This window comes from Chiloscyllium plagiosum, chromosome 24, assembly GCF_004010195.1.
Source record: "Chiloscyllium plagiosum isolate BGI_BamShark_2017 chromosome 24, ASM401019v2, whole genome shotgun sequence".
Taxonomy (NCBI): Eukaryota; Metazoa; Chordata; class Chondrichthyes; order Orectolobiformes; family Hemiscylliidae; genus Chiloscyllium; species Chiloscyllium plagiosum.
Window position 1 is genome coordinate 27,440,872 of NC_057733.1, and position 25,942 is coordinate 27,466,813.

General features: G+C 39.7%; 1 protein-coding gene across 5 annotated transcripts in view; it reads left to right on the forward strand.

Annotated features, from left to right (window-relative positions):
• LOC122562112 (alpha-1,6-mannosylglycoprotein 6-beta-N-acetylglucosaminyltransferase B) overlaps nucleotides 1–25,942 on the forward strand; it is an 854,937-nt gene that overhangs the window by 504,653 nt on the left and 324,342 nt on the right. For 3 of the 5 annotated variants that reach the window (XM_043714642.1, XM_043714641.1, XM_043714644.1), the window contains one exon: nucleotides 24,822–24,989. The exons of 1 other annotated variant lie outside the window; for it this stretch is intronic. In XM_043714642.1, the coding sequence (XP_043570577.1) occupies nucleotides 24,822–24,989 (168 nt within the window). Of the gene's footprint in view, nucleotides 1–24,818; nucleotides 24,990–25,942 lie in introns of all 5 variants that reach the window. One more of the 5 variants, XM_043714643.1, reaches the window with a different exon arrangement.

Genomic DNA, 25,942 nt, shown 5'->3' on the forward strand with positions numbered 1-25,942 from the left:
CATCTTCTTCTACAATTTATAGCCTTTGCACTCACTTTGAGTATATATTGACCCCTTTTGGTTCACAATATTTAACAGATTTAAAATGTCAACAAAAATGCAAGTTTTATTCTCCATGAATGGTCAGAAATGTTTTCAAATATGAAAGAATAATTTTAACTGGTTTGCACTCAATTCTGAATACAACTTTGTTAATAAATGTGAATTCACAGCCCCAGACTTCAGAAAATGTAATACAGTATGTAAATTGGGTTCTATTGTTTTTGCGATAAAGCTTAGGCAATATAACATCTAATGTGTCACAATTATCTTTAGATTTTATGCCTGTTATTCTTGCCACAGCTCCGTTCATATTCCCTGGTAACAGCAACATCTGTGGAAACCACAACAAAGTTCTGCCGCCTAAGCAATTCTGAGTCTGTGAATTTATCCAGTGACTTGAGTGTTTCCTCATCCATTGTTCATTCTGGTGAAGTCTGACAAGAAAGGAAGTCTAAAATTTATCTGCATCAAAGGTAGAAACTGTAAGCTAATAACTGCACTAGAGTCCCAATATCACATCATTTCATCATGTTGAAATGCAAAGAGCTCACATACATATTCTGTGACATTTTATCACCCAAATATTCCTCGATTCTTATACTGGGTTATTTGAAAGCGATGTAACCTTCAACTCTCGTGCTGCATATTCAGTCTTCATTTCTTGGCACACTTCTAAGCAGCTGGAAGAATAAGCTCCTTTCTCATAAAATGGTCTTTCTTGCTTTTATCTATTTGAAACATTGTTAAGAAGGATGCTTTCAAGGCCTTTTTCAGAATCAATGCACTATTTGCCAATTGGGTTGTCTTATGTTTGAATTTGTTTTGTCCTTCAAAGATGTTTTTTGATCTATCTTCATACTCTGGATGCTTTGTTGTAAGATTTAATGTCACTATATTATTATAGGTTTTGTTGCTTCATTGAGTAAAATATATAAACAGACGCCACACTATGGTCATCCACCACTGAGCTCCATTAATCTAAATTCTGTATAACTCTATCTGTCCTTTTTGCTCATTATATGTTTCTTGTATCTAGACTCAGTATTTTCCATGCCTTCAGCTGAAGTACTTGCAATTACAGTATGACATCGGTGTCCTTTTTAAAGTAATTACATTACAGTGTATCATCATTCAGCTTTTTCCACAATATTATTTATTTGTTATGATGAAGAATAATGAATAATTTATGTCAGATGTGCTGATAACATGATGAAAGAAGAGCACATTCTGAAATTGTTGAAGATCTTCCATGTACGTACCTTACAGCCTTTAGTACTCAACATCGAGTTTAACAGTTTCAGATTATGAACAATCTCCTCCTCGAGACCTATCTTGATAACACCAGGTCATTTCCTGAAATGGTTTGCTTTCAGCACAGCCAACTCATTTTCAGCAACTCATAGTCTTCATGATCACCTACCTAGCTTCTCTTCTTTCCTGGCTCACAATCAGCAATCCCTTTGTTTGCGTACCATTTTCTCTCTCTCCCTGTCTCCAACTGCCCACTCACTACTTGCCCTGCAACACCCTGTCATTAGCATAAATATAATCTTTCCCAGGCTGCTTTGAGCTCTGAAGAAGTGTCATTTGATATGAACTATTGACTCTGTTTTCTCTGAACAGATGCTGACAGACTTGCTATGTTTCTCCAATAATTTCTATTTTTGTTTCAGATCTCCAGTATCCACAGCACTCTGTTTTATTTTAGTCCACAATTTATCTGACTGATTAACTCCTATTAAAAGAATAATATTCACCAGGTTTCTGAACTTAACAAGAAAATAGCTGTTTATTACAAGCAAATTATCTCTAACCAATGGCAATGACAAAATATGCAATGCTAATTTATAATTCAATTGAACTTAAATTCTACCCCTTTTGGATTTCTCTGTTAACAAACAGGCAGACTACAAAAACAGATCAGGCATGGATATTAAAAGGAAAAAAATGAATAAACTGAGGTTCAATAACACCAGTCTGGATCAGCGGATTTGATGAGCTGTTTTCTTTCCCTGCCTTTCAATTACTTTTAGCTACCAGCCAGTTAGACAAGGCTGTTGACAAACCAGTACTGATTCTTATTTACTGGTTGGGAGTTTGCCCATTTCAGAGTCTTTGAAGGTGACTTTCCCTTTATCATTTCAAGAAGGGAATTCACAGTGAAAGATAAGTGGAAGCCATCTAGCTGTTACTGGAGACTTTCTGGTATTTTTACACAAGAGAAAGAGACACAGATGAAATAACACCAACAGAGTTTGGTATCATATCACCAAGTAACCCTTTATTTACATGTGGTGAGTCTTTGACACTGATTCAGCTCCCTCAGAGCAGCTCTCAGAGTGAACAGAATCTCTAGCACTCCTGTTTATCTCTATCAGCCAACCCTCCCTGATTGGACCAGACTAACAGCCCCAATCAGGGAACTCATATTCTATGAAGTCCACCTGGCTGACCTTGTTACAATCACTACACTCTCCCCTTTTGAATCTGAAGACATAGACTGATTTTTTTCTCTTGTAGATCCTCCTGGGGTGTTTTAGCACTGGGTCAGGTTCCTCCAACTTCGCCTCTGATATGGGCAGTGTATAACGTAGTTTGCCTCTTGCACCCGGAGCATCTTGGAAGAAATTCATTCTCCTCTTCAGTCAGGAAAAGCTTCGAGGTATCTTCAATGTTTGATGGAGAGGGAGAACCCACGGGTTATGGAATAGCCAGAAAGGCAGTTGAGGAGCCGGGCATGTTTGTCTCCCATACCTTTTGTGGGTTTGCAGCTTTCATGTGGCCCATGTGCTTGTTCAGGACCATTGCACCAGCATTTATATGTCACTGAACCTGACCTCATGTCGCCTCTTACCCATGCAGGTTCCTACACTAAGCATCATCCCCTGGAGTAAACACTCTCTCTCGCTTAGCAGAGTCTTATGTTTGGCATTAGCAATCCTGATGCCCTTTCACCCTCTTCCCCAAATCCATGATGATCAGATTTAACCTGGTGCACAGTTTTCTCTCCATTAGCAATTTAGCTGGAGCTGTTCTTGTAGTGTCCATGAGGTGGGGGGGAGAAGCGGGGGGGGGGGGTGGTTCTATAATCAAATAGGAACCAGGACAGTTTGGCATCTCATGAAGCTGTAGGCTGGTTTTTTAAGCCTGCCTTCAAAGTTTGGACTGCTTTTTCTGCCATTTTTCTGCCAGACCATTGGATGACGGATGGTATGGAGTTGTCCCTATATGTCGAACACCATTTGAATTTAAGAAATATTCAAATGCTGGTAAGCGATGGCCCGTTATCTATGATCAACACCTTTGGGAGTCTGTGTATTGCAAAAAATGCATCCAGTTTTTCTATTATCATCCCCATGTTTGATGAATGAACTCTATTAATGTACAGCCATCTTGTATGGGCATTTAAAATTAGCCCATGGAAGGTCAGGCATATTCAGAGTAGAATAGAGTAGAGTAACTTTTATTTGTCATTTCTACCAAACACAACTGATACAGTAAATATGAGACAGCGTTCCTCCAGTACTGAGGATGCTATATTAGATTAGATTAGATTAGATGACAGTGTGGAAACAGGCCCTTCGGCCCAACAAGTCCACACCGACCCGCCGAAGCGAAACCCACCCATACCCCTACATTTACCCCTTACCTCACACTACGGGCAATTTAGTATGACCAATTCACCTAACCTGCACATCTTTGGACTGTGGGAGGAAACCGGAGCACCCGGAGGAAACCCACGCAGACACGGGGAGAACGTGCAAACTCCACACAGTCAGTCGCCTGAGTCGGGAATTGAACCCGGGTCTCTGGCGCTGCGAGGCAGCAGTGCTAACCACTGTGCCACCGTGCCGCCCATATTGACAGCACAAACTACACAATCATACACGGCACAAAATGCATAAGTGCAAAGTACGCAAGTTATAGTGTAACAGAAGAATGATGAATAATAGACATTTTTCTAGCAGCAATACAAAAGGATTTCAGATGGGAAAGAGTCCAATTATTCTGTGTTAAGGGGCCTGATGTCTTGGGGGAAGAAACTGTTGCAGATTATGTATGAACTTTCCGTAATAGTTCACCAGCCCAAGGAAAGGCTCAAGCTCTGGTACAGATATGGGAGCCGGTCCACCCACATTTTTATCTTCCATTGTGTGTTACTCAGTCTTATCAACTCTGTAACCTGACCAGGTCACTCCGGGTGCCTGGAACACATATTCTTCCCTTCTAAAGCCTGCTTGGGAGAAATATCTAAGGACTGTGTCCAAGTTCTCCAAGTGTTTCTTATTGGTTTTTCCCTGTAATTAGTACATCATCTAGATAAATGGCAACATGGGATCAATCTTGTAAAATGTTCTCTGTCATCTGCTGAAAAATTGCACAGGTGGACAACACCACCAGTAGCAGTCTCATACATTGGCACAAACTCTTATGGTATTAATGGTAGCATACTTCTGGGAATCTTCATCTCTTCCCAGTAGTGAATACTCATGGTTCATGTCCAGCCTCATGAAGGACGGCTCCTCTGCCAGCTTTGATATAAATCCTCTAAACAATGCATTGGGTATTTATCCAGTTATGAGAAGTGGTTTACCATTTGTTTAAAATCCCCACAAGGCAAACCGACCCATCACACTTCACAATCAGTACAACCAGTGCTGCCCATTCTGCAAACTGGGCTGGTTTGATGATGCCTTCTCTTTCCAGCCTCCTGATTTCTGTCTCTACTCTTGCCCGTAAGGAAAATGGCAGTGGGTGGGCCTTGCAGGATCATGGAATTGCTTCCTGGTCAACATGGAAGGAGGCCTTAGCTCCTTTGATAGCTCTTTGACCTTCCTGAAAAACTTCCAGATATTTAATCAGGACTTCACTAAGGTAGCCATTTTCTGATCAAAAAATGTTGAGCCAATCGAGGTGAATCTTTCTCAATCATTTTCACCCCATCAAGCTTGGGTCCGAGCCTTTTGTTACACCTGAACCAGCTGCTTCACAAAAGAGACCAGAAGCAAAGTTGTATCTTAATCTGTAAAAGTTCCCTGGTATAGGTTCTCAGTCTCGCCAAAGTCTTGTGCAAACTTAAGGGTTGGCGTCCAGAGCGAATTTTAATGAAGACTGATTCTGTAATCATTGAAATGACTGCACTGGTATCAACTTCAATTAGAACTGGCTGCCCATTTAACTGGATGTTTATTTTGACTGGTTCTGGTTTGGATGTTGCTAAGCAACTTAACTGTTCCAAACTAGACGTAGGAGGAATTTCCATGGTCCGCACTCTCCTACATACTGCCTATAAGTTCTCTTTCTGAAAGACGGTTATACCCAAAACATTGAATTCTCCATCTCCTGATACTGCCTGGCTTGTTATGCTCTTCCATCCTCCTGTTTGTTGACATTGGATACCAGCATCTGCAGTTTTTTGTCTCTAAGTTCTTTTACTCAGTTTAGGTTTAATGGGTCTCTTTTGCTGTCTCGAGTCTGGATACTGGCAGTGACTACAAATGGCTTGTCAGCCTAGATCTTGAAGAAAGTTCTAGCCATTTTGCTGATGCTTGCCTTTGTTTTGGGGTTTTGCTATGGGCTGACCTAGGTTCCCTCTGTTCAGGATATGTCCTGAGAGAGTCTATGCAAATGCGTTCACTCAAGTGGTGTGCCCAAAGCTCAGTCAGACTGGTGAGGGTGTCCACTTCCTTCAGAATATACTGCAACTCATATGTTCCACTTGCCACATTTACCAATGATAAATGCTTGTTGAAGTCCAGTTGGGCTTCAGCTGTTAGGCACTTTTGCACAGTTACATCATTAATTCCACAAACCAAACAGTGTATTAGCACCTTATTCATGGTTAAACCAAAGTCTCATACCTCTGCCAGTCATCTTAACCTAGTTAAAAATCCCAACATGGATTCCCTTGATCCTTAATTGCCAAGCAAAGCTGAAAGCATCTCAGAATTAGAGGAGGCTAGGGGTTGTAATTTTTCTTAACAAAATCTGTCAACTCTTGAAAGGTTTTAGTATCTGGTGCCTCAGGGAAAGTCAGGCTTCTAATAACCAAAAAAGCTGTGGGTCCACAAGCTATCAGGAAAATGACCCATTGCTTTTCATCTGCCCTAAAGCCATCTGCCTAAAGAAAATAACACATTCTTTCCACATACAGGGCCTAGTCTTTGGCAGGATCAAATGAGAAAAGCTTCCCAAATAATGTGATGCCGGAAATGCTGTTCCTAATCAAAAGATGACTGTTACAAGTGAATTTCTTCAGGAGCGTCTCCACTTTCTCGTTGCCCCTGAAATAACTCCAGAGATGCCACTATCGCATCACCAAGTTGCCCTTTATTTACATGTATAGAGTTCTTGACACTGGCCTGACTTCCTCAAAGCCAGCTTTCTGATGATCAGAACCCCTGACACTCCTGTATATATCAGTCAGCCAGGGCTCCCTGATTGGACCAATTTAACAGTCCCAATCATGGAACTCACATTCTGTTAGGTCCACCTTGGGGGGCTGACCTGTTACAATCACTACAACAGAGAGATTTCTTAATATTTTCTCTTTGCAAGCTAAAGGTTTCTTTGCTGCAACGGCCCCACACATGCTATGGACACCTGATCAGGAGACAATCAGAACATGGTTGTCCATTCATTCAGAATGTTTTAGCTCCATGGTGTCGGTTTTTTCTCTCTCTATTGCAGGCAAATGCATCATTGCTCACAACACAGAATGTTCTTTAGTAAAAACAGGATTTCAAAAACTGCAGTCATTTCTTTGCACAGTCTCTTTGGTTTAAAGTGATTTACTCCTTTTTAGGCGACTATCCAAAAACAAAAGAAGATTTTTTTTTAAATGTGTATTTGATATTATCAGTTCAGAATATTCAAAACATTTTCACCATGACCCATCACAGGAACAAATAAAAATGGAATCTATCATCAGGCCCATGGTTTTGAGCTCATGGAATTATATGCAACTGTCAAAATCTTGTCATTAATACGCTTCATGTCATTTGCATTAAAAGTAATTGTCTGCAAAATGGCAATTGCTGTATTATGCAGATGAAACTCAATGACTATCATCCCATCTGTTTCTAAATAACACATATGTTTCTTTCAGTCGCCACTAATCAGCTTTATAAATAATGCCAAAAAAATTCCTCATTTAAATAAGAGATTATAAAAATTTGATCCATGGATAGGAAGAAAAGTACTTTTGATAAAGTAAATTTAAAATCACAAATTGTACAAGTCTCTTGTTGCTACAGCTTGCTTGTGAACAAAAATCAAGTACTGTAAGCACTTTTACTAATGTGGTAAATTTGAATTGTCACAGTGTTGGGTTTCTTTACTAGGCCCTCAATAACAATTTGAGCAGCAAAGAAAGCAGAAGTGGTTTGGACTCTCCACGTGTAAATAAAGGGTGACTTGGGGATGGGATACTGGCCTCTGTGAAGTTACTTCAGTGGTGCCGAGAGGAAAACAAGCTCCCAAAGAAATTCATTTTGAGTTGGGGTACGCATTTTTGGCATTGTGCCATTATTTGGGAAGCTTGACCCATTTGATCCTGCCATTGAAGACTGTTCCCAATATATGGAACAAATACGTTATTTGGTAGGGCTGGAGGGTGACTGGGGTCTGACAGGAATGAACATGAGGGGAAGGTGAGAAAAATGTACTTTCTTGAAGCTGTCCCTGTCTTAAGCTTTCCTGAGGCCTGGGAAATCTTGCTGACCACTGCTAAATCTACAAAACAGGTTACCTCTTGGAAGCTGGTTGGTTGCATAACCCTGAGACACCTCCATAAAATCTGGAAGAGCAGTTGGGTTTCAGGAATGCGTTTAAGGTCTTTCCATTTTTAATATCACACTGAGCCAAACCATACTTTTTTTTAGCCTTTAGCTTCTCATCCAGTATTCCTAGGTGCAAACTGCTGTTGTGGGATCAAATGTTTGGACCAATTTTTGGCAATTTGTTTTTTATTCTTTATTCATTAATGGGCTGTGTGTGTCACTGGATAGGCTAGCAGCTATTGACCATCGCTAAATGCCCTCAAGAAGTGGTGATGAGCCACCTTCTTGAAACACTGCAGTCAATGTAATATAGGCACGCTTACAGTGCTATTAGGGGGGGGAGTTCCAGGATTTTGACTCTATGGCAGTGAAGGAACAGTGACATTGTTCCAAATAGGGATGACATGTGGCTTGGAGGGAATCTTTTGAGACACCACTTGATTTTCATTAATATGGTAGAGAAGCATTGACACCTTTCTGGATGTAAGTTGATAGAAGTTGATTTCTACAGCACAGTGATAGTTGCAGAAGAACTTAAAGCCTGATATTCCAAAGAGTGGTGACCGTTGTTGGACTGTCATTCCACTCTTTTGTTTTCAAGGTGAGCACTGAAGTCTGCATTTCTGACTGGAAATTCCAGGGTTGTCCCGGGATGGGAAGTTGGAATTGTTTGGAATTGAGGGGATCTGTTTGGGTGGGAGGGGGAGTCGTTATTTGGGGTTCCAAAGGGTTTAATGGATTGGGAAAAGTGTAGTTAGGGTGGGAGTGATCAGTTTGTGGATCAGCCTAATAGTTAGCCAGGAGTTAGAATAGATTTTTAATTATCTGACTTTTCCAGGGTAGCTATTAGCTTAACAGACCCAGTACCCACTGGATTCTTCAACATTAAAGATTTTTTTCAGAGGGCTCCAATGACTGTCCGGCCATTGGAGTATTCAGGTCCATATATTTTACATCTGTTTGGAAGCTATTAAACTATATTTCAAGTGCTGTGGGCATAATATTTTTCAACTGCTTTATTCCAAATCAAATTTTCATTTCTCATGATCCCAGTACCATAGATTTTAAAACTAATCAACTATTTTAGCCATGTATCATATATAAACTTTCAAAAAAAAATTTTCTCATCATAAATTCCTTATTTGGCTCATAATTAATTGTGTAGAAGTGAAATTAGATTCTCTGGAATCAGACTTCACCTTCCTGTGTTTCATGGAATCCCTATAGTTAGTAGCAGGCTATTAGGCCCATCAAGTGCACACCAGCCTTCGAAAGAGCAGCCAGACCACCCGACCACCCCCACCCCCGCCCCCTACCCTATTCCTGTAACCCTGCATTACTCATGGCTAACCCACCCTACTTGTGTAACCCTGGACATTATAGCATGGCCTCCCACCTGACCTGCACATCTTTGGACTGTGGGAGGAAACCAGAGCACCTAGAGGAAACCTATGCAAACATGGGGAGAATTTGCAAACTCCACACAGACAGTCACCTGAGGATGGAATCGAACCCAGTTTTGTGCTGCCACATAATTTCATTAATGTATTGTTAATCACACAAAGAAATGGGATTATGTGATGTTCATCAGAAAAAAATGTTTTATTTATGTGAGAAATATGTGGAGGAGTGCAAAAGCTAATACTTTAAATATTTCAATGTATACACTTCAACAGATAAACAGATGAAATGGTGCATTGCTAAATATATTGATTCCAAATATGTATACAAAACTGAGGAGAACTTTACAATTGAGAGCCAGACCCAGTAACTGAAGCTTTATACAATTATACCAGGAATCCCAGTCACCAAAATATACATCTTCCAGGTGATAGATTATTGGTAGTAAATATTAATTTGTGATATAACAAATAAAACAAATCATAATTCATAACACAGTTGTGTACAAATCATTAAAGTACAAATGAAACTAAGGTACAAAACAGAAAATGTAATAATTTTGATAATGACAATAAGTTGCAAAATTTAGATCTAACCTTAGAGAAGTAAAATGAATGCTCTGTTGCACTCTGCATTTTATATTAAAATCCAGAATCCAATATTCCAGACTCCAGGTAGTTGGAGATCAATATGCTTCCAAAGATGCACCTCAGAGCCCTGAGAAGTCCTGATGCACTGATTCATAGAGCTGTACAGCACTCAAAGAAACTCTTCAGTCCAACTTGTCCATGCTGACCAGACATTCTAAATTAATCTAGTCTTATTTGCCAAAATTTGGCCCATATCCCTTTAAATCTTTCCTACTCATATACTCACCCAGATGTGTAAATGTTGTAATTGTACCAGCTTCCACTATTTCCTCTGGCAGTTCATTCCATACATGGACTACCCTCTGCATGAAAATGTTGCCCCTTAGGTCCCTTTTAAATCTTTCCCTTCTTGCTTAAACCTTCTAATTTGGACTCCCTTACTCTGGGAAAAAGATCTTGGCTATTTACCTATCCATGCCCCTCATGATTTTATAAACCTCTATAAGGTCACCCCTCAGCCCCTGACACTTCAAGAAAAGAGCCCCAGCCTATTCTCCCTATAGCTCAAACACTCCAACCCTGGCAATATCCTTGTAAATCTTTTCTGAACCCTTTCAACTTGACAGCAATTGCATAAAAAATTTAAACTTTGAGTGGAATAATGCCCTCTACAAATATTTCTAACTCTTACTCACCTGGATAGTTGCACAGGAAATGTTAGACAGATTCGCACTGCTCATCACATTCCTGATGAAGAACTTATGCTTGAAACACCGACTCTCCTGCTCCTCAGATGCTGCCTGACCAGCTGTGCCTTGCCAGCGCCACACCTTTTGACTCAGATTCACACTAAACTCTTAGGCAACTAATAATATAACCCCTCTGACTCTCTGCTTTGATCCTTCCATTCCTACTCACTCCAATCCTTTGACTTTCCCTCACCTCTAACCTCTGACTCCACCACCATCCAAGTCAGAGTATTGAGTACAGGAGTTGGGAGGTCATGTTGTGGCTGTACAGGACATTGGTTAGGCCACTGTTGGAATATTGCATGCAATTCTGGTCTCCTTCCTATCGGAAAGATGTTGTGAAACTTGAAAGGGTTCAGAAAAGATTTACAAGGATGTTGCCAGACTTTTTCACACAGAAGGTGTTCCGTGTATGGAATGAGCTGCCAGATGATGTGGTGGAGGCTGGTACAATTGCAACATTTAAGAGGCATTTGGATGTGTATATGAATAGGAAGGGTTTGGAGGGATATGGGCTGGGTGCTGGCAGGTGGGACTAGATTAGGATGGGATATCTGGTCGGCATGGACGGGTTGGACCGAAGGGTCTGTTTCCATGCTGTACTTCTCTATGACTGTATAACTCACCCACAACACCCTTGACCAACCTGACCAGAGCACAGTTCTTTATCCAGTTGCCACCCTGCCAACCTACTACCCATTCAGCTGGCACACTAACACCTAAAGCAGGAGAACCTTGTCGTGGAGGCTTTTCTTGAAAGGGTTTGTCTGATTTTGGCCTCTCACCTGATTAAATTCAACAGCCAGTCTTTCCTCTCCAAAGTGGGAAGTGGAAAATCCCATCCATTATACCATCTAGACACAGTTTAAACTTCTGGTACATTAAATGTTAATATTATATTTTGCTGCCTTTCTTTATATTGTATTTTCTGTACTATTGTGTGTATTACTCTCCTGCATTGAAAGCACTTGATCCACATAGCTCAGCCCCGATCTCATTATTGTTTTAGTCCAAGCTGAGCTCCAGAGATGAGGTGAGGGGGTCTGCTCTTGACATCAAGCAGCCCCAGAAAAGCTGGAGTCAATGGGAATCAAGGGGAAAACTCAGCTTATTGGAGTCATACCTGGCACAAAGGAAGATGGTTGCAGTTATTAGAGATCATTTATCTCAGCCCCAGGACATCTCTTCAAGAGTTCCTTTATGTAGTTCCTGGATCAAACTATCTTCTACTATTTCAACAATGTCATTTCTATCATTGTAAAGTCAGAAGTGGGGATGTTTACTGCTGACAATACAACAATTTGTGACTCCTCAAACACTAAAACAGTTGGTGTCTACTTCCAGGCCTGGGCTAACAAGTGGCAAGTTATCTTCATGCCACAAATGCACTAGACAATAACTATCTCCAACAAGGAAGTATCTATCTATAGCCCTTTGACATTCATTGGCATTACCATGACTGAATTGCATACTATGCTGGCACAGTGGCTCAATGGTTAGCACTGCTGCCTCACAGTGCCAAGTATCTGGGTTCAATTCCTGTTTCGGGTGACTGTGTGGAGTTTGCTGATTCTCCCTGTGTCTGTGTGGGTTTCCACTGGGTGCTCTGGCTTCCTCCCACAATCCAAAGATGGTCAGGTGAATTGGCCATGCTAAATTGCCCATAGTTTTAAATGCATTAGTCAGGGGTAAATCTAGGGTAGGGGAATGGATCTGGGTGAGTTACTCTTTGGAGGGTCAGTGACTTGTTGGGCCAAATGGCCTGTCTCCACACTGTAGGGAATCTAATCTATCAACATCTTTGGTTTAATATGGACTAGAAACCCCTGATTCTGAACTATATTAACATTCCTTCACTGTCACTGGATGAAAATCCTGCATCTCCCTTCCTAACAAACCTTCAGTGTCCATACTAGCCAAGGACTGCAGCAGTTAAAGAAAGCAACTCATCCCTTTTTTCTGCATCACATTTAGGGATGGACATTAAACGCTGTCCTAACCAGCAGCACTTACATCTCAGGGATAAATAAAACTAAAAAGGATAATAACTCGACAATAACAACTTACCTCTATGTGAGCATGACTCCCATATTTGTAAGCTGTTTTTAAACATTGTTCATATAATATTCTAGTTTTGAAATATAATTTTGACCTTTGTGCAATTAGGTGTTGTTAAAGGTAAATTTATTCAGATAAGCATAATCAGACAAAAAAGTGACACAAAGTCAATGAAGGAGAAGATTCTAACACCAATTCCAGGGTGAACAGTGAAGGTGCAACAACGTGTTCCTTATGTGATGCCTTTAGTAAGTGCTTCAGAGTAGTACTCTTAAACAAAATTTGACACTGAACTCGATAAGAGATAGCAGGCAAAGCTTTGTCAAACAAATATGTCCTTGGGAGAATTTTAAAGATGGGATGAAAGTGAAAAGGTTTAGGGAGGCATTTCAGGTTAGGTCCTCAGCAGCAGAAAGGATGGTGTCCAATAAAGGAACAATTAAAATTGAGGATCATTGGAAAGGCTCTGATATTCTGGAAGGTTCTTATACTGCGTGTTTGGAGAAATGCAATTGTACCTTAGTAGTGATTTTAAAAACCTGGAAAACATGAGAGTGTGCATAAATCCAAAGGATATCAGTAAACCATTGAAAATATCTCAGCAGTCCATGTCAACTACTGAAGAAACTTTGCCACAATTTGCCAAGGCAAAGGTCATTAATACCCTCAATGTAAAAGATTGTTACTGGCAAGTGACTCTGGATGAGAGCAGCAGTTTTCTAACTATATCCTGGATGCCATTCAGGAGCTACAGATACTTGTGCATGCTATTTGACATTTCCACTGCTCTAGGAGAATATTAACGTTGAATGCGTGAGATGGTTAGTGATCTTCCATGAAATGGAACTGTCGTAGATAATCTGCCAGTCTATGGATGCGAAGACACAATGATACAATGGCACAATGGAAGAAACCATTACAGACCATGATCAGAATCTAGTGCGACTGCCAGATAGATAAATCTGAAGCTAAACAAGAAAATGATTGAGTTGAAGATGCCTGAAGTCAAATCCGTCAACCACATTTTGAAGATGAAAGGATTTCACTGAATTCTGACAAAGTGGGACTTGTAGAAGAGCTGCCATGACCAACGAATGTGAGCAGACTGCAGGGATTTATTAGATTCCATGAACTATTTAGCAGAGTTTATGCCTGATTTATCAACAGCATGTGGACCGCAGTGCAAGCTCAGTGCCCAGGACAGACAATAGAATTCAGGCACAGAACAAGAAGCAGCTTTTACTAGAATAAATTAAATAATGATAACAAACACTAATGTACAACAAAGTCATGAATGTAATCATATAATTGTATGAGGCCAGTGAGACAAGACTGGAACAAATCTTATGCAGATCAGGTCTACAGCAGGTCATCAATGAATCAACTGGGGCAAAAATGCTTAATCTCATCATCACCTATATGCTCAATGAAATGTATCTGTCCATGACAATATTGGGAGGAGTGACTGTGCACAGTGCTTGTGGAGATATAGCCATATCTTTACATTGAAGATATCCATCATCATGTTGCGTGGCACTAACACCATGCTAAATGTGTGGCATGGTGGCTCAGTGGTTCATGCTGCTGCCTACAGTTTCCTCCCACAGTCCAAACATGTGCAGGTTAAGTAGATTGGCTGTGTGAATTGCTGGGTTTTGGGGTTGGTGTGGGTCCAGGTGGTATGTTCATCAGAGGGTGGTTGCAGCCTTGATGGGCTGACTGGCCTTTATCTGCACTGTAGGTATTCTATGATTAAATGGGTAGACTTTGAACAGATTGATCAACTCAAGACTTCCATAAGGAGTGAGTCCTAAAGAAGGGTCACTGGACTTGAAGCATTTACTCCAATTTCTCTCCACAGACCTGCTGAGATTTTCCAGCAATTTTGGTTTTTGTATCCGATTTCCAGCATTTGCAATTCCTTTTGGTTTTTCTTCCATAAGGGCCTGTGTGCCATCAGCAGAAGCAGAATTGTATTCAAGTACAATCTGTAACCTCATAGTCTGGCATATTCACCACTCTATCATCACCATCACACCGATGATGAACCCTGCTTCATTGGAGTGTGCAGGCGGGAATGCCAGGAGCAGCACTGACTTAAAAAAATACCAACCTGGTGAGGTTCCGAAACAGGACTACTTACAAAAAAGCACAAACTAGCAATTGACAAAAAGTACTGAACGATTCCACAACCATCTGATCAGATCTCAGCTCTGTGTTTCTGCCAGATCCAGACAACATTCCCACAATAGGACTGAAGACTTGTGCCCTAGAACTTGCTGTGCCCTGAGTCAAGTTCTTCCAGTACAGCTACAACTCCAGCACTTATCTCACAGTGTCCTGTAAGCTAAAAAGCAGGATAAGTCCAACTTGACCAATTATCACCCCAATGATCTACTCTTAAAATCAGTAAAGTGATGAAAGGTGTCATGAATAGTGTTGCCAGGCAACCATTGCTGTGCAATAATGCACTCACTGATGCTCAGGGCCACTCAGCTTTACAGCCTTAGTTCAAACATGGACAAAAGAGCTGAATTCCGAAGGTGAGGTGAGAATGACAGCCCTTGACATCAAGCCTATATTTTACCAAATGGGGGTATCAAGAAACACGAGTAAAAACTGAAGTCAATAGGAATTAGGGAAATCTCTCAGCTGATTGGTTGGAGTCATAGCTGGCACAAAGAAAAATGGTGGTGGTTCTTGGAAGTCAGTCATCTCAGCTCCAGGTCAGCTCTGCAGGAGTTCCTCAGGGTAGTGTCCTCAGACCAATCATCCTCAGCTGCTACATCAATGATCTTCCCTCAATAAGCTCAGAACTGGGAAAGATTAATGATAATTATACAATGTGATAATTATACAATGTTCAGTACCATTTACAATTCCTTAAATACTGAAGCCATTCCAAGGCAACAAGATCAGGATAAATCCAGATTTAGACTGACCAATGACAAGTAACATTCACACCAGAAAAGTACCAGGCAGTGACCATCTCAAGCAACTGAGAATTGAACCATCACTCCTTGACATGACACAATGGCATAACCATCACTGAACCCCCACTGTTGGCCAGGAATTATCATTGACTAGAAACTCAGCAGTTCCAGCCACATAAATAATGGGCTGCAAGAGAAGGTTAGAGGCTAGAAAGCTTGTATTGAGTAACTCAGCTCCTCTCCATTTTCCTGGATGAGTGCAGTTCTAACAATATTCAAAAATATTGACACAATCCAAGACAAAATAACATACTTGATTAATACCATAGCTACAAATATTCAGTCCCTCTACCACCGATGCTCAGGAGCAGCAGTGTATAACCCACAAGATGTACTGCAGTAAATCACTGAAGCTCCTAACACAATCTTGTAAACTTGTAACCCCTACCATCTCAAAGGACAAGGGCAGGAGACACATAGGAGCAACACCACTTGCAAGAACCCCTCCAAGCCATTAACCATTCTGACTTGGAATCATATCACTGTTACTTCTTTGTCATTATCCAAAATCCTAGAACTCCCTCCCTAACAGCATTATGGGTCTACATATACCAAATAAACTGCAGTGTGGTGGAACTGGGTGAGATGCTCTTTGGAGAGTCGGTGTGGACTTGTTGGGCCGAAGAGCCTGTTTCCACACTGTATAGAATGTAATCTAATCTACAGTGTGGAAGCAGGCCATTCAGCCCATTGAGTCCGCACTGACCCTCCAAAGTGTGACCCACCCAGGCCCATTTCCCTCTGACTAAATGCACCTAACACTATGGGCAATTTAGCATGGCCAATTCAACTGACCTGCACATCTTTGGACTGTGGGAGGAAACCGGAGCACCCGGAGGAAACCCGCACAGACACGGGGAGAATGTGCAAACTCCACACAGACAGTCACCCGAGGCTGGAATCGATCCTGAGACCCTGGTGCTGTGAGGCAGCAGTGCTAACCACTGAGCCACCATGCCACCCAATACTATTCTATGATTATGTATATCAGTGTCAGATAACTGTTACATTATTATTCAACATTCCAGGACACTTTGTTCTTGACAAGGTACAATCAGATCAATAAAAGGATGAATGTTTATTCCAACCTGACACAAACCTGCACATTATGTCCAACAAATGGATCATCATGTAAGCAGTGAAATGTAGCAATTGAAGTGCAGGGTGTATATTGTATTTTAGCATCCACTCTCAGATCACTGCATCAACAGATTTCAGGAATGCATCCATTAATGTAACACATAGTTAATGTACAGGAAAATATGTATCAGCTGACAAACAGAACTTTTATCACACATATATATGCATTCTATGTAAACCTAGTGAAAAATGGAACTATGCCACCAGCATTTTTGTGTTATCTGGTAGAGAATGTATTTCAGTGTCATTAGGGAAAAGACGCTCCCAACCTTGACTGCAATGGAATGTCTTTTTGAAAAAATAAATCAATGATGTCTTGTGTCAAAGCTGCTTGAGATGCTGATGTATTATGAACTAGGCTGTATTGTATACAGGATTTGCTTGACTAATCTTCACTGTGATAGTTGAAGAAGCTGTTGTATCCAGGTTACTGTCTACAATTCCATCTTGGATTGCTTCAGATTTAAATTAAATCTAAACCATCTTATCTCGTTCAAAAAAATGAACAAATGGAAATACAATAAAAGTTACTTATTTCTGTCTATGCAGGTTCTCATTTTTACAAAGGCATGCAATCCTGCATTTTCTTCAGTTGCTGTTGCATTGGAAGTAGCAGCCAACAAGTGATAGCTGTCACTTTGGATGGCTTGTGTGTTCCATATGAATTACTTCAAGGTTATTTCCTGATGGAGCAGTTCAATTCCACCAATACCCAAAATATTTATGCACTTCACAATTTGTACATGGCTGTAATAATAATAAAAAAAGATTAAGCATCAGCCTTGATATCTGTGAATGCATTCTTGTGAGTGAATCAGAAAGTTGCAGGTTCATGCCCTATTTCAAGATTTGATTATCTGGGCTGAAGCTTCAGTGCAGTTAGGAGGGAGAGCTGTAACTATGGAGTGACTGAGGTGATTTTCACCTACATGGATAAATGGGTCAAACACAGCGGTCATGCAGAACAATTCACAAGAGACTGGTGCTCACTGTTAGTCAGTCAGCAAGCTGCCAGCAATAAAAAAGTGCTGCAGCTCTATGTCAATGGCCTGTACCAGCAGCTTACAGGAGTTGCAATGGAATGTAAAAATGAGGTGAGGTTTAAATTAGACACCTGATCTGAGCAAGTCCCATTATTATCTGGTTGGTTTGTTTACAATCAGTGTTCCTATATTTCACCACTTCTTAATTGCATTTAGCCTTTTGAGGAAGAGGGAATTATATGTGATTTTTTTCTCTCTTCCGGTCCTCTCGAGTTGATTTTTATCTCGTGTACTTAATAGGCAGGCACTGGTTGCAATGATCATATTGTCCACCTGATGGCACCAATGAGAGGTCTGAATTATTTTGGTCAGGCCCTATTGGCATTCAGCCATTGAGATATCTGTGAAAGCTTAAAGTCCAGGTAGAACAGAAAATTAGGTTGTCTTAGCAAGAGAATGGATGTGGAGGTAACAACAGAAGAAATATACATTCATAGCAACTGGCAACAATTTTGGAACATTGATGCTGGTACAGAGACCTAATCTACTTGATCCTGGTAAAATACGACTAAAAGTATGCTGCCTTCCAGTTCGTTTTCCACTAAAATCACAATGTAATCCTCAAGATTGAAGAACTTGATTGTATGTATATTTTAATATTGAAGTAAAATCCCAATTGATTTCAGGTGTAAACATTGCCACCCATCTTGAGGCTCACTTGAAAAAAAATTATGTGATTGATGAGTACAACTTATTTTTTTTTAAACTTGTGTTTCAGTATTGCATTATTTTTTAGTTTAAATGCATATCTTTGAACTGTGGGAAGAAACTGGAGCACCCAGATGAAACCCACCCTGACATGTGCAAACTCCACACAGATTGCCACCCAAGCGTGGCATCCAACCCAGTTTCCTGGTGCTGTGAGGCAGCCATGCTAACTGCTGAGCCACCGTGCTGCCCTCTATGACTGTGGCCACCAAAATGGAGCCTGGTTTTCACTACCAGCCAGAACTGAGTTGCCTCCCACTTTCGGCCCAGGTAAAGGATGTCTGCCCATATACATAAAGTGTTCATTTTAACTGGAGACCAAAAAAATTGTGCTATTTAAAAGTATGAATTGTGCAGATTCTGGATTTTGAGGAGATGGGACTTTAATAGCCATCAATTTGAGTAAATGCATTCTAAAGAAAAAAATTGAAGAGCATTCTAAACTCTAGCTGAAGTAGATAGTTCACTGTAGTATTTAATATTGATTTATTGGTTGGCTTCCTCCTGAGCTTTTATATTCTATCCATACATTCTCATTGTTTAGAGCATTTTAATGGAATCCTTCTTGCCCAAAATCTATTTACCTTAATTGTTGTGGCCTTCAAGGTTATTTTAATAATCAAATCAACTCTTTCAATCAAAATCTGGAAGAATGTAATATGACATTTTTGTAAAGAAAAATGCTCTGTAATTCTTCCCAAATAAATCATTCAATAGCTTTTGTGATCCAAAGCAGCTGAACCTCCCTTGTCTGAAAACCACAAATAATGATTTGTGTTTTTTTTAAAACTGCTGCAAGAAAGAATTGCTTATTTTTTAAAAAGTTGCTGCCTGACAGCAAATTGTAATTATATACAATTATTCCTGAAAAATATGGTTACCTGCTTATTAAAAATATGTTACTATGACTATTAAATTTTCTCTAAAATGTCTCTAAATGAATAAAATGCAACTGCTTCCCATTAAAATAATGCCATTCTCATTGGTTAATGTGTTATTAATTATTGATGTTAAATTTCTGTTCTGTAATTGAAAATGTTAGGTTTTTTGTATTATGTATGCAATATAGTAATTCTCATGCAATTTCCTAAAATGCAATGAGTGAAGTATTTTTCTAACATAATGAATACACTGTGTTGACAATCTTTGTTATGATCTTGCAAATCAGATTTTTCTATATTGTAAGATACTGAAAATTGAATAGATGAATTTGAAATTGAGGACTGCTTGAAATTTCAATGCAGTTCTTTGTATGAAAAAGCTAGAAATTGGAACAAAGGATCAGACATTATGCCAAGTATTAATTGTAGACACAGCAAGCGTAATTCTTTGCAAAATCTCCAATGGTGTTGGCTGATATGAATACTGTGTCAGTTCTACATCATCATGAATGACTGGGATAGAATTCAGGATGGATTAATTCCTGACTCCAAATATCTGACTCGGAACTAAGGATAAGTACACAGCCCATGAACAGTGGCTCAGTTGGTTTAGTCTACTTAACCAAACCGTCAAACTCAAACCTGGTAGGCCCTGATCAAATTGCTTTTCCTTCTCTACCTCAATGCCAACTTTCCTTTCACATCATTAGAGAAGAAATATCTGAACAGAACATTCATTTATTTGGGGACTTAAAGTTTGTACTGTACCTACTTATAGTCCATACAATTATTCAAATCATTGGCATCGGATTGATTCAGCGGTTCAGTTTTCTATGTTTGAATTTAAAAGAATTGTATGGACTTTCAACCATTTTACAAGGCTCGTGATATTCATGCTTTGATTAGAAGTCTGTCTACTTCACGTACATAAATAATTGTAGATCAAGCTGAAGCAAAGAGCCATGTGATGATCAGCCATGTACTGGTACTTGAGACCATTTTTATACCTTTCATTCATGAATGCACTAGATTTCCGACAAAAAAACATTTAAATGAATGCTGAGCACAATTCTACATAATGTTTTCTCTTTACTATTTGAATAGCTGTTTGGAATGAGAACATAAGGAGTTTTCCTGGCTAAAGGAAATCAAGCTTTTTAGCCTTGTTTGTATTGTTGTAAATATTTAAAGTACAATTTAATATGTGCTTTGATTATATATTTTCCAATATTTCTGAAATTTGAAATGCTTTGCAGAAAAACAGGCTTTATTTTTATTCCATACATCCTGTTTGTGTTCTAAGTGGATTGCACTATTATTTCATGCTTGAGTTGTCGTGCAAGTTAAAAGGAAACATCTGAATGAGATAAGGTACAAAATTGTATTTACAGCCCTTGGTAACTGGCCTACCAATGATTGAGGGCTTGTTTTGAATGAGCACAGATATAGTTACAGAACTTTTACAACCAGCTTTTCCTCAAAGTAGAGTTGTGTTGTTTTTGTCATCCACCAACCTGTTACAGGCTGGAGTGGAATTACTTACTGCTCCAACCAGACCCTGGTGAGATGCCACAATTTATTGTGGTTCTAGATGGGACAGCCCAAACTGTGAAGCTCCTGGCTGAGGAGGGATGAACTGGCTTTCCCTTTTTATTCACCGAACTAACTCCACAGAGACCAATCTCACATCACCTTGATTCACACATGCATAATAATTAACACTGGTTCAGCTTCCCCAAAACCAGCTCTTAGAGTGAACAGAAACTTTGACAGTCCTGTTTATGTCTGTCCGCCAGGGCTCCCTGACCATGTTAACAGTCCCAAACAGGGAACTCTTATACTGTGAGGTCCACTCAACTAACCTTGCTGTAATGGGAGAAAGTGAGCACTGCAGATGCTGGAGATCAGAGTTGAAGAGTGTGGTGCTGATAAAGCACTGCCGGTCAGGCAGCTTCCAAGGAGCAGGAGAATCGACTTTTCAAGCATTAGCCTTTCATCAGGAATTAACCTTGTTATGATCACTACATTCACCCCATCCCCTTGCCTTTTTGCAATAAAGCCCATTGAAAGAATGATCCTTTCCTCTTGGATAAGTTTCTCCCAGACCCAAATTAACTTAAATTTTAAAAGGAGTCAATTTAACCAGGCTTTCTTAAGTTAAAAACGATGGAATATTAATTACTAAATGTAAGACAAATTAGTAGCACAACACAATACATGCAAATTAAAACTAAGAAATGAGTTTAAGAAGGTAAAAGTTTTTTTTTAATAAAAAGAGATATTTGGTTCATTCTCTGAACAGCTCATGAAGAATGAATAGCTGAACATTGTGACCATTGCAGTAGAGCTTACAGCTTTTTGAGATTCTTGATTTTGTAGGCTGATTAAAGTTCCTTCATCCTGATTCCTTTTCTAAACTGCTTTGCAGCACTCAGAGTGAGAGAGTCTTTATGTGGAAATTGGGGCCAACTAGGGGGTAATTCTGCAATTGTGACCTTCACAGTTCACAAATACTCCAATGCAGGTATACAATACAGCACTCGGTCCCACTAGTCTACTCCAGCAGAATTGGAAATGGCACTTTTCTTACTTGTGTACTTGTTTATTCTTAAAAGGAACATAACAAGTGTCTGCAGTTTAGGACATAATCTGCAGGGATTGGCTTGCTGTCGAACAATGGGCCATTAGCCCCACATTTAATTATAGTAATAAGAAATCACAGTCCAGTCTGTTTTGAAGTTTCTCTGATACCTTCAGGTGTTACACCCCACTGCTCCCACAGATATTCTTTATGCACCTGCAATTACTAATTTCTCTGCAGTCCTCTTTTTAAACAACATACATTTTGAAATTAAAAGTCAAAAATGCCCTTAGTATTTTAGGGTTCTGATCCATCATCATAACAACACCATAGTTCACCTTCGGAGGTGAATGGAACATATGAATAATAATATTAGGGATATATAGTACCAGCTCATGTGGGAAATTTGGAGAGCAGAAATTGTGGATATGCTTCTGGTGCTACCTTATGAAGATATACCATCAACTGTAATGTTGGGTTCTGAACTTAATACAGAATTTAATTAAACAGAATTTCAAATTGCAACTTGAGGAATTTGACAAAGTATGTTTTTTTTCTTGACCACCATTTATTAACAGTTTTAAAGTAGTCAATAAAATAATCAATGGTAGCTGAGGGAATATAAAAATATCTGTCTACGAGTACATAAGGGCATGTAACAATACGTAAACAAATGTAGCTTATTTTAAGAGGGAAGCAAACAGTTTTCTGCATGGGCAAAAGTAAGTGGGCAAAAAGTTGGCAAATGGTTGAAATTTTGTGGGAAAGTGTGAAATTGTTCATTTCGGAAGGGACAGCAAAAGAACACAGTTTTACTTAAATGGAAAGAATTACAGAATGAAAAGGACTTGGGGTATTTATGCATGAAACTCAGAAAGTGAGCACACAAACGCAGCAGGTAATTAGGAAGGCTAGTGGAATGTTGGCCCTTATTTATTTGGACAATAAGAATAGGAAGTCTTGTTGCAATGGAACAAGGTGCTGGTGAGAGCATATCTGGATACTGTGAGCAGTTTGGGTCCCCTTATTTAAGGAAATATATCATTTCATTGGAGGCAGTTCAGTGAAGTTTCACTAGGATGATTCTCAGTATGGAGAGATTGTTTTATGAGCAAAGGGACTCTAGTTATTAGATGTTAGAAGAATGACAAGTGATCTCATTGAAACATATTGTATTCTTCAGAGGCTTGACAGAGTAACTGTGGAGAGGATGTTTCCCCTCTTGGGAGGGTTTAAGACCGGGAGCATAGTCTCAGAATTAAGGGTCTCCAATTCAAGACTGAGTTAACAATGAATTTCTTTGCTCAGAGGGTTGAGGGTCTTCATAACTCCTTGTCACAGACATCTGTGAGGGCAGAGTCCATGTGTCTATTTAAGGTTGAGATAGATAGATTCTTAATCAATTGGGAGTTGAAGGTTATGGGTAAAGGCAGGGACATGGTCAGCCATGATCCTACTGAATGGCAGAGCAGGTTTGAGGGGCTGAATGGTCTATTCCGTTCCAATTTCCTGCGGTCTTATATTTCCCCATTATTCATTTGTTTAGAAAAAAACAATGTAGCAAGTGGTAATTTGATCCATTGCACATTTACTGATAGTTGTGGCTCAATTTTACAATCACTTCTGGATGCATTTTCTGTGGGGAGTGTTAGAACATATAAAATTAGATAGATGCCCAACCCACCTCCTTCTTACCTCCCCCCAAAGTATTACCATAATACAGGGGGCATGCCCTTTGTGCATTCTCCAAAACCCACCTTTCACCCCTCTCATCCCCCTCCCTAAGAGGGTCAAACCTTCTCCACCCAACATGTTCAACTTGTCCAAGTCACAGATCCCTTGGGCCCTCTTTATCAGATTGGTTGGACTCCTGGTAATACCCACTCTAACCTCCTTGCTGTGGCTAAGACAAGCAGAAAGGGTACAGCTCCAGAGGATTGGGCCTCCTTCCACAGTGGGACAGAGTTCCAGTTTCTACCATGTTAGCAAACCTGCAGCCTGCTATGGCAGTGGGGGTCGACTTCTTTAAGGTCCATCAGCTGCCATCGATTTTCCATTATGGGGGAGTGTGAGCTGTCCACATCCCCCTCTGTAAAATCCAACCCTGAACTTTCAATTGGGGTTATCTTTATTTCTATCTCTTCACTCTTTTGTCTTTCCTTTTCATTTGTATATTCATTATTTTTAAGTATCTATCTACTTTTGTTTTAAATAATGTTTTATTCTTGTCCTGACAGCCAGTCATGGTAAGGAAGTCCATATTGTATTCCATATGTGAAAATGTTCTCTTTACATTGCTTATGACAATATTGAGTTTATGTTTCTTTTTATTGACGCCTTAAATCGTTCGCTATTTATCTTCTCAAAAATATGTGTAAGTATAAAAAAGCTCTGTTAGGTTCCATCCTAAAACTCCATTCCAAATAAGAAAGACAAACAATTTCAAGCAATTGTTCATTACAACAGTCTCTTATTTGCTGCATCATTCCAGTGAATCACAACAATAAACTTTTCAGAGTTCTCATTTCCTTCCTGAAATGTAATGCTTTAACTTGGTTGGCCAAAGATATAATCCTCTTATGTATTTCCATTTCCAATATGCCTTTGCACACAATAGAAATTTTAGCTGTTTTTTTTGTTTGATAAGGGTGAAAAATGCACAAAGGAAATGACAAAATCCTGTGATGTGCTCTGTAATAGTATGCCTTCTATTGACACTTTCTTTGCAACAGACTGGGATGCTGCCTGAATGAATAGGTGAAAGACCAACTTCCGATAATCCAAACTGGAGTTAATAGGAAACTCAGTCACTGTTACTTGTGGCAATTTCACTGTCGCTTTTCTCTCATAGCAGCAGGCATTCTATCGAATGGACTTCACACAACTTCTTGAACTCATGGGCAGTGGAAAGGAATCGCTAATATTCATGAAAAAGAGAATCCGGAGATTGTCAACACAATGGATTTTGGCAGTTCAGAGCCTCAGAGAGAAACTTGAGATGAGAAAGAGGCAACGGAAGAAGGTGAATAGACATTGAGATTTGAATAGGCATGGTATTCATTCAGGTATAACTCTGATCAACAACATCCGTTTAGCCACAACATAATAAGAGTATTGTCTTTGATAAGTTATTGCCTGGTGTGCTTTATTCTCTGCACTGAATTATTCAACTTCTTCGTATGTGTAAAGAAATCTAGAGATGTAAGAAAATTCAGTCAGAAAGTACCATCAAACATCATTAAAAGTCTATATTCCCTCTCACTTTACCTGCTTATCCCATAGTTTACTTTCTAATTGCTACATCAAAAAAGCAAGCAATATTATTAAGTATTCTTACAGTCCTCAATCCTAGTTCTCAGCGGATATTGATCTCGCTTTCTTAAAAGTACCAATTGATCCTGAATCAGTAGGAAACTTGTTCCATTTTCTTTTGGGAAATTAAGTGATCTTTAATATTGCTCCAGCTTGATTGGCACCACATCCAAACCATTAACTCCCTGCAGAACTGATGCTCAGTAACAGAAGTATGTGCTATCTACAAGAAACACTGCAGAAATTCACCAAAAACCCTTAGATAGCACCTTCCAAACCCATGACCACTACCATCAAGAAAGACAAAGGCAGCAGATATATGGGAACACTACAATCACCAAGTTCCCCTCAAGCCACTCACCACCCTGACTCAAAAATATACCACCATTCCTGAAATTCACTCCCTAATGGCATTGTGGGTCTACCTACGGCACAGAGACTGCGGCAGTTCAAGAAAGAGCTCACCACCACCTTCTCAATGGCAACTGCAGATAGGCAATAAATGCTGGCCTGGACAATGACACCCACATCCCACAAATGAATGACAAAAAAGACCAGTTTGAAAGCATTTTTTATTGTTCATGAGTTCCAGCCACCAAAGTATATACATTACATAAGAATAGGCAAGTAATGTTGTAGATGAACGGTTATGTGAATAAGACT